The sequence below is a fragment of the Callithrix jacchus genome, chromosome 20 (genome assembly GCF_049354715.1).
Source record: "Callithrix jacchus isolate 240 chromosome 20, calJac240_pri, whole genome shotgun sequence".
In the NCBI taxonomy this organism is placed as follows: Eukaryota; Metazoa; Chordata; class Mammalia; order Primates; family Cebidae; genus Callithrix; species Callithrix jacchus.
In genome coordinates, this window is record NC_133521.1 from 11,578,023 (window position 1) to 11,592,180 (window position 14,158).

Below are 14,158 nucleotides of genomic sequence, written 5' to 3' on the forward strand. Positions count from 1 at the left end.
CAGAATTATGATATTGTCTTTGTTTTGAGATGGAGTCTCACTCTGTCACCCAGGCTGGAGTGTGCAGTGGCACAATCTCGGTTCACTGCAACCTCTGCCTCCCAGGTTCAAGTGATTCTCCTGCCTCAGCCTACTGAGTAGCTTGGATTACAGGCACCTGCCACTATACCTGGCTAATTTAAAAAATATTTTTAGTAGAGACAGTGTTTTGCTATGTCGGCCAGGCTGGTCTTGAACTCCTGGCCTCAAGTGATCCACCTGCCTCAGTCTCCCAAATTGCTGGGATTACAGGTGTGAGTCATTGCGCCTGACCCATATTGTCTTCTTGCTATTTCTGTACTTTAAATCTCAAGTGATGATTCATTTATTCATCCAGTTGCCCAAGCTGGATCTCAGAGAGTCAACCTAGATGTCCCTTTTTCCTTTCTTGAGACTATCATAAAACAGCACCTCTTTTTCTTTTATTTGCCTTACATCTATAGGGTCACTACTATTCAATGCTATGTCCTAACTCTTCAACAAATCTGTTCCTGTCCTCACTATTTGCACTGTACCTAATTTATATTCCGAGTTTACTACCTAGATTATTATGGAACTCAAAATGCTTCCTTCCTTCAAATCTTCCTCTTTCTCCTCAATACCTGTAGCATAATCACCAAAATGCAATTCTGAGTGTATCCCTCCCTATCTTAAAATCCCGTAGCAGTTCTCCAGGTTATTGAGGTCCTACCTCATCAATCAGGATGGCAAACAGGACTTTCATGATTTTGTTTCTTCTAGCTTTATCTCTATGTTCTCCTTTCTTTTTGACTTTCCTGAATTCCAACTGGATGGATCTACAGTGCAGTTTCTCAAATGTATTGCAATGCTTCATTCATATTTAGGGTACTTTTCCCTGCTTTGCTTACTGCCTGCAATGCCTTATATTACTTTTACTTAGTAGTGACTTCTGTCATCTTCAAAGGCTCCATACCTACTGTGTGAAGTCTCCCCTGAATCTTGAGGTAGAAATAGGCATTCTCTCTTCAATGTTTCCTTGACACCTTTAGATTTCCTTAGCTTTACACTCTTCATAGTAAAGCATAACCATTTATTTACCTGTTAACATCTTAGAAGTTCTATGAGGGTAGAAGAAAATTTGAGTGCCTCAGATTTTTCCTATTTGTATTCTCCCTGCTCAGCACTTCGCTTAGGATGCATTAGGGGCTTAATCATGTTTATGGAGTGAATCAATGAATTTAGGGGACAGATAAAATATGATGGTAAAAATTTAGTAAGACTTGAAAGAAAATCCCAAATTCTGTGACCTCCCTTTTAACCAAGAAAATTCCATTAAGCAAATTTTTATTGAGTACTACTTGGAATAAAAGGTACACACTGCTCCTTGACTTTTGGAAAGCCCTGTTTTGTCAGATAAAGACATTTATTGAGCTCCTCTACCCAGATCTACCCAGATCAGAGGTTCTCAAAGTGTGGTTTGGAAACCCCCGAAGGTCTCTAAAACCCATTTTGGGGGTCCGTGAGGTCACAGCTATTTTTATAATAATGCTAAAATGTCATCTGCCCTTTTCATTTTTATCCTCTTACAAGTGTATAATGGAGTTTTTTGGAGGTTACATGATGTGTGACATCACAACAGATTAAATGCAGAAACAGAGATAAAAATCCAGCTGTTTTCTATTAAGCCAGTCTCTAAAAAGATTTGTGAAAATGTTAAAAATTTAAAAAATTTTAAACAAAGCCCCTCTTCTCATAGTATGTTTTTTGTTTTGGAAAATATAACTTAAAAACAATAAGTACTGCAATTTCTATTAACATGTAAAGTTTATTATTATTTTAACATGAATTAAAAATATTAAAAATTTTTTTCACTTTTAATTTCTGTAATGATAAATATCAGTAAGTATAACTCACGAATAAAGGCCTTCTCAAACCTCAATAAGCTTTAAGAGTGTAAAATTCCTGCTGGCATAGACCACTGAAGTAAGTACGGTATGCAGTGGACATGAAAGAGAGACAAAGTACTTATCACTGTAAAACTTACATTGTGGTTATGGAGAATATGCAAAACTCCAACAAGTGAAGAACACTTACCTGCTCCCTAAACATAAAGCTTTTTAGTACATGAGAAAACTGGGTTGGTAGGGCTGAGCTAGTTTTTTTCAATATGTAGTCTTGCATCTGCATCTGAATAGCTTGCAGTTATTTCTAAATACAACATAAAAAAAGCATGGGACCCAGGACCTCTTAGGGGTAGGGCCCAGGAAACTACATTTTAAACAAGTTTCTCAAGTAATTTTCCTACTTGCTAGAGTCTGAAAATCACTGTAAAGGCATTTCAAGTAGAGGGATAGCTAGGAATAATCAGAACCAGCTCCTAGCACAGGTGAGCATTGTGTTAGATTTCAAAGCAGTGAAGTGTGTACCTTGGAATCACGGCAGAAAGGAGGTTTAGGCAGAGCAAACAGCAAGAAAAAAAGGCGTGGCATTGGCCTGAGCATGACATATCTGCAAAGAGCAGGCAGAGGACCTGTTTGGCTGAGGTGCACAGGTTGCTTAGGAGAGAAATCAGAAAGGGGTGGTAAATTTGAGTCTGTAGTAATTTACAAAGTGCTTTGAAATCTTGTTTGCAACACTGAATTTAAAAAGCAGTAGGAATTACTAAAAATTCTTGAGTAGACAAGGATTTAGAAATAGAAATTCCATTTGACCCAGCAATCCCATTACTGGGTATATATCCAAAGGATTATAAATCGTTCTACTATAAGGACACATGCACACGAATGTTCATTACAGCACTGTTTACAATAGCAAAGAACTGGAACCAACCCAAATGCCCATCAATGATAGACTGGACAGGGAAAATGTGGCACATATACACCATGGAATATTATGCAGCCATCAAAAACGATGAGTTTGTGTCCTTTGTAGGGACATGGATGAATCTGGAGACCATCATTCTTAGCAAACTGACACAAGAACAGAAAATGAAATACTGCATGTTCTCACTCATAGGCGGGTGTTGAACAATGAGAACACATGGACACAGGGAGGGGAGTACTACACACTGGGGTCTGTTGGGGGGAATAGGGGAGGGACAGCAGGGGGTGGGGAGTTGGGGAGAGATAGCATCGGGAGAAATGCCAGAGATAGCATGGGGAGAAATGCAAATCACACTGCCACGTGTGTACCTATGCGACTATCTTGCATGTTCTTCACATGTACACCAAAACCTAAAATGCAATAAAAAAAAAAAATTCTTGAGTAGAAAAGAATCAAGGCTGGACAAGGTGGCTCGAGTCTGTAATCCCAAAACTTTAAGAGGCCGAGACAGGAGGACCATTTTTGCCCAGGAGTTTGAGATAAGCCTGGGCAACACAGGCTCTACAAAAAATCTAAAAATTAGGAGTACTGCTTGAACCCAGGAGGTAAAAGCTGCAGTGAGCTAGCTATAAATTAGGGAAAAACACAGCAAAAATATACTCTAAGCGCAGATTTTGATGACATTATCAACTGTTATAAAATCCATTCCTCTAGTTACTGTGGACAAAAAAATTGTGTATATTGTACCTTCTAGCTTCTGGATGCGTGCAGCCCTAATATCTAGAAGATGAACATACTGTTCCACTTTGAGGTCACAATCTTGCTGCAAATTTTCCATCTTACGGGTCACTGCCTCAACCTCCATCTACAAAATATGAGATAATAAGTTTTAATACTTATGATTAGTTCTATTTTCATTATTCAAAGCAACTATGATTCAGGTATTTTCTAGATCCTGGAAATAGGAGCTGTATAAACAATGATTTCTTTACTTCAAATAGCTTACACTTTAGAAAATTATGCTTGGCAATATTCACAAATCAGAAGTAGGATAAAACTCCAGATTCTTTTATGGAGATGAGTTTTCATTTTGTGAAAAGCGAACACAATGCAGTTGTGGCATGACTTCAGGATAACTGTAACTTACTTGCAGAATGTGCTAACACTAATAGAGGCAACTTCATTGCCACTACTCATTCCCTAAAATCAGGGACTTCAAAAACATTACTTGTGGCTGGGAGTAGTGGCTCACGCCTGTAATCCCAGCATTTTGGGAGGCTGAGGAGGGTGGATCACATGAGGTCAGAGTTCGAGACCAGCCTGGTTAACATGGTGAAACCCCGTTTCTACTAAAAATACAAAAATCAGCTGGATGTGGTGGCGGGCACCTGTAATCTCAGTTACTTGGGGGGCTGAGGCAGGAGAATTACTTCAACCCAGGAGATGGAGGTTGCAGTGAGCTGAGATCATGCCCTGGGATTGCAGCCTGGGCGACAAGAGTGAAACTCTGTCTCAAAAAAAAAACAGAAAAATAACCTACATTATTTGTTTTAAAATTATTTATTCTAACTAAGTACCTAGTTACAAGGCTACATTCTAGAGATGTGATATGTTAATAGATTACAATAGATGTTAATAGATAATATAATAGGTGATAACATATTGTATTTAGAAAAGTAAATCATCAGCAGATTATAGAAAACTTCCTCTCCCAATTTAGTGTATTACATTACCTGATAATCTTTATTAATTTTATGTTGCATAATTAGCATATTTCTTGTCTTTTCAAGCTCTTGCACTGTTTCTGCATGAGTTGCTTGCAGCTCTCTCACAGAGCGTTCTAGATCTTTATTAATTTCACTATCTACTTTCACTAGAAAGGAAAGGTCCCCATTTTTTTGTTCTTTTTGAGCCTAAAATAAAAACATGTTTTATTAATGAAAAAAACGTTTCTAAAATGTGATTTTGTGAATTACTATAGATTTATCAATAAACAATTCATCAATTCATCAATTTTCAACTTCATTAATTGAAAACAGATAAAGGAAGTCCATATACATATACATACATACATACATACATATATATACACATACACACATATATATACATACATACATACACACACACACACACACACATATCACATATATATAATATATATATCACGACTGCTTCATTCCTGATGGAAAAAATGAATTTACCTGTTAATCAGATTCAAATATTTGGCTAGACAATTGGAACAGTTGTAGAGAAATCAGAAAACAGTTTGTTACTTTATGACACATAAAAGAATCATGTATATTTAATTTTATTTCTTCATTTGGTTAAAATCTACACCGTAATCTAAAAGAAAAGAAGTGTACTTTTTGTCTCTTTTCGTAAATAATAGAATATTCTGGAATTAAAAACCATCTTATTGAGATATTTATAATTCAATATTTTACTTAACAGGGTGTGCATCAAGGATTTTTAGGGCAGAAAATTGTTGATTAATTACACAGTGAAGCAGATAAAAGTAAAATGTTTGTTACAATTAAAGACAGTGTATTAAATGAAAGTTTTTGAGGTCTGTTTTAATGTAACTTTGATGTCATTATGAAATATGTATATGCTATAACTAAATGTCACCTGACCACTTTCCTGAGTCAGTAGTGTTGATATGACATATATATTTATAAAGGACATACTAAGTTTCAGAAGATGCAAGAATAATTCATTCTCCAGATATAAGGCTTACAGATAAGGGTCACCATTATGCTGAAACAGTTGTAGGCAGACATGAAAATCACAACGAAGTTCAGAACTTTACCTTCATAAGTAGGAGAGCTTCACTCAATTCATCAGCATTAATATCATTCTCCTACAATGGATTAAATAAAAGCTCACAATGACTTATTGATGGAAAACACAAGAGACATTCCAATTATTCAAATTATCCTCATGAAACATAAGCTGCCTGATGCCATGAACTAACCAACTAAGTCTATGAGACATTCCAGTGCTTCAGAATATCCCTATGGAATATAAACTACCTGATAACATGAGTTAATAAACTGAGTAATATATCTGAATTATTTCGCTTTGTAGTATAGTGCTTTCTGAAGCATAAAATATTGAGATAAAAATTCTGAGTTTTATTTCCTAAATAAGAAAATAATTCACCTGGTTGTAAAATTTCACGCGTTTTTTAAGTTCATCAAGTTGTTGCTTTTGTTCCAGATACTGTAACTGCAGTTCTCTATTCTCTTGAACGAGTTTTTCATTTTGGTCTTAAAATAAAGTCAACAGAATTGGAAACGTAAGTACAAATCAGGTTTAAGAACACATTTCAAATTACTTTAATTCCTGTTACACACCAATCTTGATCTAGTATTGTTCTGGTCAGAAAGGAAACAGTGCTAGCACCTCGACAAAGACAGCAGGGGAATGAGGAATAAATGAACACTATCATGTGTCTACCATATGATTCATCTGCTTATCGAAAACCCAAGACATAAGTTCACAATGTAAATATAAGGAAATTGTGGTCTCTGGGAGTTCAAAGGAATGTTCTATTTAAAATACCTGAGAAAATGTGTTTCTAAATCTATGGTTTTTTACTTACTTATTAAGGGTCCTGAAAAGCATGTGAAAAAAAATTGTCTTTTAGTTTTTTAATGGACATCTTTGAATTTTATTTTCCCAACTTAGCATATAGTATCTTTATTAAAACAAGGTAACTTCCAGAACATCATAGGGGGGTGAGGGATGAGAAATTATCTGTTGGGTATAATGTACATTATTCCAGTGATGGTTACACTAAAAGTCCAGACTGCACTACTATGTAATATACCCATGTAACCAAAGTGTACTTGTACCCCCCTCTAAATTCATAAAAATAAAAAAATTAAAAGGTAAGGTAATTTCTTTGATAAATTCTGAATCTGTAATTTAGACAACCACACTTCCAACAGGTCTATTACAATAGGAGGAATGGAGTCTTAAGCTGTGCATGGTGGTATCAATAATGATTCATGTGGGTTGGGCATGGTGGCTCACTCCTATTATCCCAGCACTTTGGGAGGCCAAGGCAGGAGAATTCCTTAAGTCTAGGAGTTTGAGATCAGCCTGGGCAACACGGGGAGATCCCATCTCTACAAAATTAAAAAAAAAAAATTAGCTGGGCATGGTTGTGCATGCTGTAGTCCCATCTACTTGGGAGGCTGAGGTGGGAAGTTGATAAGTTGAGGATAAGTTGAGCCTGGGAAGTTGAGGCAGTGAGCTGTGATTGTTCCATTACATTCCAGTCTGGGCAACAGAGCAAGACCCTGTCCCAAAAAAATAAATAAATTCATATGTATTCTTTATTCACTGAGTTCATGCTATAATCAGTAGGAATGGACTTAGAGCTGGTGCTAAGAAATGGAATAATGGTTATGCTTGTCTAGGCACTCTGTTGCTAGGACCCACAAGCAAGAGAGTAGAGTAGAATTTTAGAAGACAGCAAATTCATAAAGAGACTAATTTTTCACTCCCTGCATTAAACATGTTTAGCTTTTATTCTGTTTTTTTAAGAAAGCATAATAGCTAGTGAACAAATCCACAGCATTTGTTAATCTGACATTCTTAAATGTACTCTTTGCTAGAGCTCACTGTGGCACTCAGGTATCTCCTTTGTTGACTCCCCACGGGCTAACGCTAAACCATGTCATCTAAAGTATCTCTGCCAATTTCACCCTTCTCTCAACCATTTATGTTTATCACTGCATATTTTTGTTTCCATTTCTTAGAAAAATCAACACATTTGCCAAGAATTCTTTGCACAAATGTATTTGCATACTGACTGCATTTTAAACAGAAATATGTTTCTGACTTTTATAAGGCATTGTGTTTCCAAGTTATAAATACTATATATAAATAAAAATGTTAAATTACACAGTTAGGAACAAATGGGCTAAACTTGTATTTTTTTAATATCACATATTTCTTGGCAGTCTAAAAAGTAAAAAACCAAATCAAACCAAAAACAAACAAAAACAACATAAACAAAAAACCCCCTGTGATCCTAGGCAATACAGAGACATTTTAATACCAAGGCAGGGCACGGTGACTCATGCCTATAATCCCAGCACTTTGGGAGGCCAAGGCGGGCAGATCACGAGGTCAGGAATTTGAGACCAGCGTGAGCAATATGGTGAAACCCTGTCTCTACTACAAATACAAAAATTAGCTGGGCGTGCTGGCAAGCACCCGTAATCCCAACTACTCAGGAGGCTGAGGCAGGAGAATCGCTTGAACCTGGGAGGCGGAGGGTGCAGTGAGTCAAGATTGCGCCATTGCACTCCAGCCTGGGTGACAGAGTGAGACGCCGTCTCAAAACAAAAAACAAAAACCAAATATACTGTATAAACATTTTTGTCTTATTGATAGAAGGTTAAAAGATTATCCTAGAGTATAAATTGCTTATATCTAGTTAACTAGAGAAAAGAATACCCAAATGTGAACAATACTTGAAAACTTTGAAGGTATAGATCAAATACTTGTCTTTAAACTAAAAATTAAGATGAATAATAAATATGGATGCAAATAAAATAAACTTTTTTTTAGGGAATAGAATAAGGATATGGGAGTCTTTACGTTGATTAAGTTAAAATGACATCTAGATAGAATGGTGAGGTAACAAAAAGAAGGTAAATATAGTCTGAAGTATGTAAAAACAAAGGGACTGAGGATAACAATTTTATTCTCTGGCCAGTAAAACATTTCAGGGTTTCTAAGAGTCAGTTAAAGTGTAAAGGACCTGACTGTTCCATGTTTATCCAGACACACTGTATTTTGATCATTATTTCTATGTTCTAGTTTTCTTTTCCTTTTAATTTTTCAGAACAGGGTTCCTATATGTCATTAGGTAGAAATAAACTTATTTGAATGTTTCCAGCCTTTCCTAATTTTTGTTTCAACAACGATATCTACATTCACTGATTTTTTTTAAACACGGGCATTATTAGTAGAAAAATAACAGTGGGAAAAGACATTACTGAGTACCAGTAACTTACCTTCTACTGAATTTTATTTAGAATTATCCACTACATCTTTCCTTTCTCAAACTGCTTATTTGAGACATAACTCCTGGGTCTTTAAAAAGTACTGAAATGCTATAGTTCAAAGAGGAAATATACTTGCTGAATTATAATAGGCAAAATCAAAGCACTCTGTACAAGATGAAAAATAACCTCCTTACCTTATGATTTGACAAAAAGCAGGTTAAGCTAAACAGCATTTTATTCAAATGAGATAACATTTCACTCTTTTAAAATTATGTTCTTTCAGCACACCATTAATAAGCAGAGTGCAGAGAACAATTCAACTAAACAATTTTCAGAGCGCCTTTGTGCTAATATCTTCAGCTGTGATCAATATAACCATATGCATTATGCTGAATTATGCATTTCAGCTAAAGATAGAAAGGAACTTTCAAAAGCAAGCCCTTAAACACATGCAGTTAATTTAAGTATTAACCAAATGCAAACTGCATTTACATATCCTTCCCCCACATATTCACACAATCTGAAACTAATTTGTACCTTGAATAAAGAGGTGAGTATTCTCTAAAAATAATTTGCCAGTTAGATGAATGACTACAAGAAGCCAGGGAAACATCTTCTGGCAAAGAACACTTGATACATGAGAGGGTAAATGTATGAAGACACTTCAAAGTAAAATTAAACAATTTCAAAATCTGTAATACAAAATGGAACTTTCTAAATATTAAAAGATTTTTTTATATAGACAGTTTCAGGGTTTTTTTGTGTATTATTTCCCTGGAAAAAATGGTTAAAGGCTGTAATATTTTTCTTATAACCCATTGTAACATTTCCACAAAGAAACAAAAACTTAAATCCTTGGACTTGTAAATTTGAGGTATTCAAACAAAAATAAATGGAAAATAATAGTTGCATTAAAAATAAAGATTCAGTTCTAGCAGTTTTTCTTTATCCAAAATAATTGGATAAATGTGTAAAAATTTGTGTAGAAAGATATAGTTTGTGGTACTTAAGAAAACTGAAGCTACTTAAATATTCAATAGAAGATTGTTAAATAACCCAGGGTCCATTCACACACTGAAAAACTGTAACAGCCATTATAAATGATTCTGATGTAGATTTATATTTATATTCAAGGAATGATTTTATAATATAGCAAAAAAAGGCACATTATAAAACTATATACATTTAGAAATAATTCTGAAAGGACATAAATATTAGCAGTGATTATTTTGCTAATATTTTGTGGGTTGTAGAATTGATTTTTATAATTTACCTACTAGACTTTTTTCATAGTGTACATGAGTTATGTTTATTATTGAAAAAAATTCCCCAAAGATAAAAGAACCAGTAAAAAAGATGAGGAATAAACTAGGTAAATTAAAATAACTTAGCAACCGTAATACTTAGTAAGAACACTCAGAATTAATTCAAGGACAATAAACAGGTCTAAAGACCCCTAAGATTCTACCCCCCTAAGAAAAGCTTCTTTGTAGAGATTAGTTCAGATATTCAAAAGGTAACAGCTTTGGAGTTCTTGATATTTAAGTAAATACAGAAAGCATAGAGATAAAAATGGTTTATTTCATTTCTTTCCCTTTAAGAATGAGCAATTTATCTGTTCTTGGAAAAGTGCGAAGGAATATAGAGCACTCCCACTTTTTACCTAAACAAGAATTTATTGCACAAGTACTCAGGCAAAGCACTCTGTTAGGTATTTGATACTGCACATTAAAATCAGGAACTGTATGTATCTTGATATGAAAACTTTAAAAAAAATCCACTAGTTCAGAAAACCTGTCATCACCATGTTATTCCACTCACAGTCTTGTAGAGAAAACTTCATAAAAAATCTATCATCAAATGTAGTCAGTTGGTGAATAAACACTGCACTAGTGTGTTTCACTGAAATTAAGACTCCATTGATTATAAGATATGTTCTAATTTCAGACTTGCTACAATGCGAAAAAAATGTCAGACTGCAATTTAAAAAATGCTATCACTTGTATGATGCAACTCAATATTGGAGATGTTAACATAGGAAAAGATAATGTTCCTTATAGTCAGTGAAATATGGCATTGTGGTCTAAATAAAAGCATAACAACACTAACTATAAACATAACTGTTTTATAGTGAGCCTGTATTAAACTTTTAATCATTCTCATGCAACTGAATTGCAAATGTTCAAAGGAAGCAACCTTCTTAGCATAGACTTGGTTTATCTAGGGCATGAACAAACAGATAACAAAACTTGAAGCAAATAATTCATTTCCCCTGTTGTGCATTTGTGTGTAAATGTGAGTAACACAGTAAAATTCAGACTTTTAAAATTATAATTATTTGACTTCTATGAGATCTGTGACTTATACGGAAACTTAGTGATTATTATTTTAGCAGGGGCACACAGCTTCCTGGTATTTAAGTTCACTGTCACACAGTAGAATTAAGACATCTCATCAGAGAGATATTCCCTATTTGGACTCTCAAAAAAAGCAAGTTACTATTTCTGCCACTCTCTGTCATCTTACACTAGTAGTTTTGTGATATTACACTTGCCACCAAATCACATATTACATATTTATTTAATTGTTAGTTTCTCCCTATTGAATTTATATTTGATAAGGGCAAGACCTTTTCATTTCTGATCATTTTTGTATCCTCAGAACTTAGAACAGTGCCTAGCACTAAAAGGTGCTCAATAAATATTTGTTGACTGTTGAGTAAAGAAAGGCTCAGAATTTAGGAAAACTTAACAATTAAAAACAACCTAAATATGAATAGCTATGAGAAAAAGCAATTCTTTTGGCATATACACTAGGCTGAGTAATGAGACATTTTGAGCAACCACTAAATTCATGACAGTAGATGACTATACCTGTCCCTCACAAATCGCAGGGCGACTGGCAAACAGTAGGCACCAGAGTAAGTATTGATTGATTCAATAAAGAAACATTAGATGTCTGAAATGAGTAAGACAATGATTATTTTACATGTACCTCTTTCAGTTTTTAATCTGTCAAGGATTTCAGTTTTGTCTGTTAAGTCAGATTTCAAGGCAGTCTCAAGCTGAGCAATCTGTACTTTCAGCTGCTGCTCCTTTAACTTCCATTGCTCTTCATGGGCAGCATTGAAGGCACTGCAAAACACACGTGACATGCAAGGAAAGCTTGGAAATCAGCTTCAACCGAAAATAATAAAGAGAAAAGCTTTTAGTGGCACAGAGACCACTGTCATCATGTCTTAGGAATTAAGTAAACATAAGCTGGTCTGCTGCTGTTGAAACCAAGGCGCCTTTCTCAGGCTGCGGTTAAGGAACATGAAAGAGTTTGTGGGATGAGCAAAGGAACTGGCCTTAATTTAGAGCTCCAAAGTCAGAAAAGTTGGCAGTGTGCAGCTTTTGTGGGACTAGTAAAGGAATTCAGATACTGTACATACTCCAGAGGAATCTACAATTCCAAACCTCAGCAATTGACATTGGACAAAACCATTCTCTCCCACATACAAACCTCTTAATACAGAGAAAATGGACTTTCCACCTGATCTTTAATTCTGTGAAGCTTTTTAAAGAGTCTGTGATAATAACATGTTCACAAAATACTGGCCACAAAATGATAGCATATTGAACCACAAGTCAGTCATTTTGTTATTGATTAAAAAGTAGTGATAATATAATTTTTGTTAAAAAACCAAAAACAATAGGCTAAAAACAGTTTTACTTGTAACACGATTGGGATGAAAATCACTTCTCTGTTCCTGGTAAGAATGACGACAATAGAATTACTATTCCTCAATAAAAGTGTAGTAGTTTAAATCTGCTAATGATCAAGACCCAGCATATCAAAAGAAAGAACCACTTAAAAAATAACTAAATGATGCACAGAAAGTATACAATAAACACTTGTTCATGCCAGTGGTTCCTAAATGCTGACCTAAATACCAGTGGTGGGTCAGCTGCAGTAAGGACACTTAGGGAGATTTTAAAATGAAGATCCCAGGACCCAGGTATTCATATTTTTATAAAGCTTCCCAGATGATAGCCAGGTTTTGGAAAAACTGATCTTGATCTATATTTCAGCAGAAAAGCATTATCTGTGAAGCTTGATGAATAATCATTAGTAGCTTTGACCATTCTACATATTTTAAGCCCAGTAAATATAACAAAATCTTATAAAATCTGGTTTTACACTGATGATGAAGTAAATGGAAAAGAAACATATGACTGGAAATTCCCCTAATGTGGCTCCCAGACAGTCTTTCAGTTTTTATTCCAAAAAGATACTTTTCTGGGAGGCATAGCTTTTCAAAAGAGCAAAGTTGTGTATTCATTTCACATTTTGAATATTTTTACTGTATTTAAGATAACATGACCTTGAAAATAAATGGAATTCTGGAAGCTTCTCTAAATATGACATCTGTTTCTTTTATCAGTGTTTTCATTTCACTTATGGAATCTTAAAAAAATGTAGGATCTATATATCAATTATTTAAGTTGATTTTATCAAAGGTACAATGACCTAGAATTAAATGAAATCCAAATAAAACAGGTATTTTAAATGCTAAACTAAATAATATTCCTTTTCATGTTTGTTTCTAAAATAAAGAACAAATATAATATCTATGTATAGCCAAACTGTATATATCAAACACTTACATATGTATGCATGAATGTGCATACTTCTATGTATACATATGTGTATGTATATGCATGTTTCTTGTTTTATTAAAAACATGTACCACCCAGAAAAAAAATTAGCATGATGAAATAGGCACAACTATACATTATATCAGACGCCAAAAATTAGAAACAGTAGGTTCCAATAGCATTAGTACCAGCAAAAAGATCACCAACAGCTAATCTGGCAGAAACATCAGAAGCTTTATGTGTTTAAATTAAGAACAATTTAGTAGCCTGGTTTTTCCAAACCCACAAAATACTAGTGTAAATCAGCATAAGTCAATCTGAATTTAGTCCACTGCTATCTTCCCTCTAAATTCAGGATTTCATTCCACTGGAGTTTCATGAGGAATTCCTTTTGAATTTACTGTATTTCTCTATGCTTAGAGCCATCTGTGTAACTATAAATGGTGAACCACATCTGGCTCCATTTTCTTTGTAAGGGCTGTGTACATGATTAAATCTGCATATGAGAACCTTTTTTAAATGAAAATGTTTCATGGAAAAGACTCTTATGAGAGTCTTTGAAAACCTTTTATTCATGAAAATCTTTTTGAATATTGCCTATAGTGACAACTGAAGGGGGATCATAGTCTTTGTACACATTTTGTTGTTACATGATGTTGCAGGACT

The 14,158-nt window shown here is 34.6% G+C and overlaps 1 protein-coding gene across 14 annotated transcripts in view; it reads right to left on the reverse strand.

Annotated features, from left to right (window-relative positions):
• RPGRIP1L (RPGRIP1 like) overlaps positions 1-14,158 on the reverse strand; it is a 125,363-nt gene that overhangs the window by 77,382 nt on the left and 33,823 nt on the right. For 11 of the 14 annotated variants that reach the window (XR_004737482.3, XM_078358133.1, XM_008985874.5 and 8 more), the window contains 5 exons: positions 11,847-11,986; positions 5,989-6,095; positions 5,636-5,686; positions 4,557-4,736; positions 3,571-3,688 (listed from right to left, as the gene is read on the reverse strand). Coding sequence is in view for 13 of the 14 variants with exons in the window: in XM_078358133.1 (XP_078214259.1) it covers positions 3,571-3,688; positions 4,557-4,736; positions 5,636-5,686; positions 5,989-6,095; positions 11,847-11,986 (596 nt within the window). In the remaining variant the exon portion in view is untranslated. The remainder of the gene's footprint in view (positions 1-3,570; positions 3,689-4,556; positions 4,737-5,635; positions 5,687-5,988; positions 6,096-11,846; positions 11,987-14,158) is intronic. The other 3 variants (XM_078358129.1, XM_078358131.1, XM_078358135.1) reach the window with 1 other exon arrangement.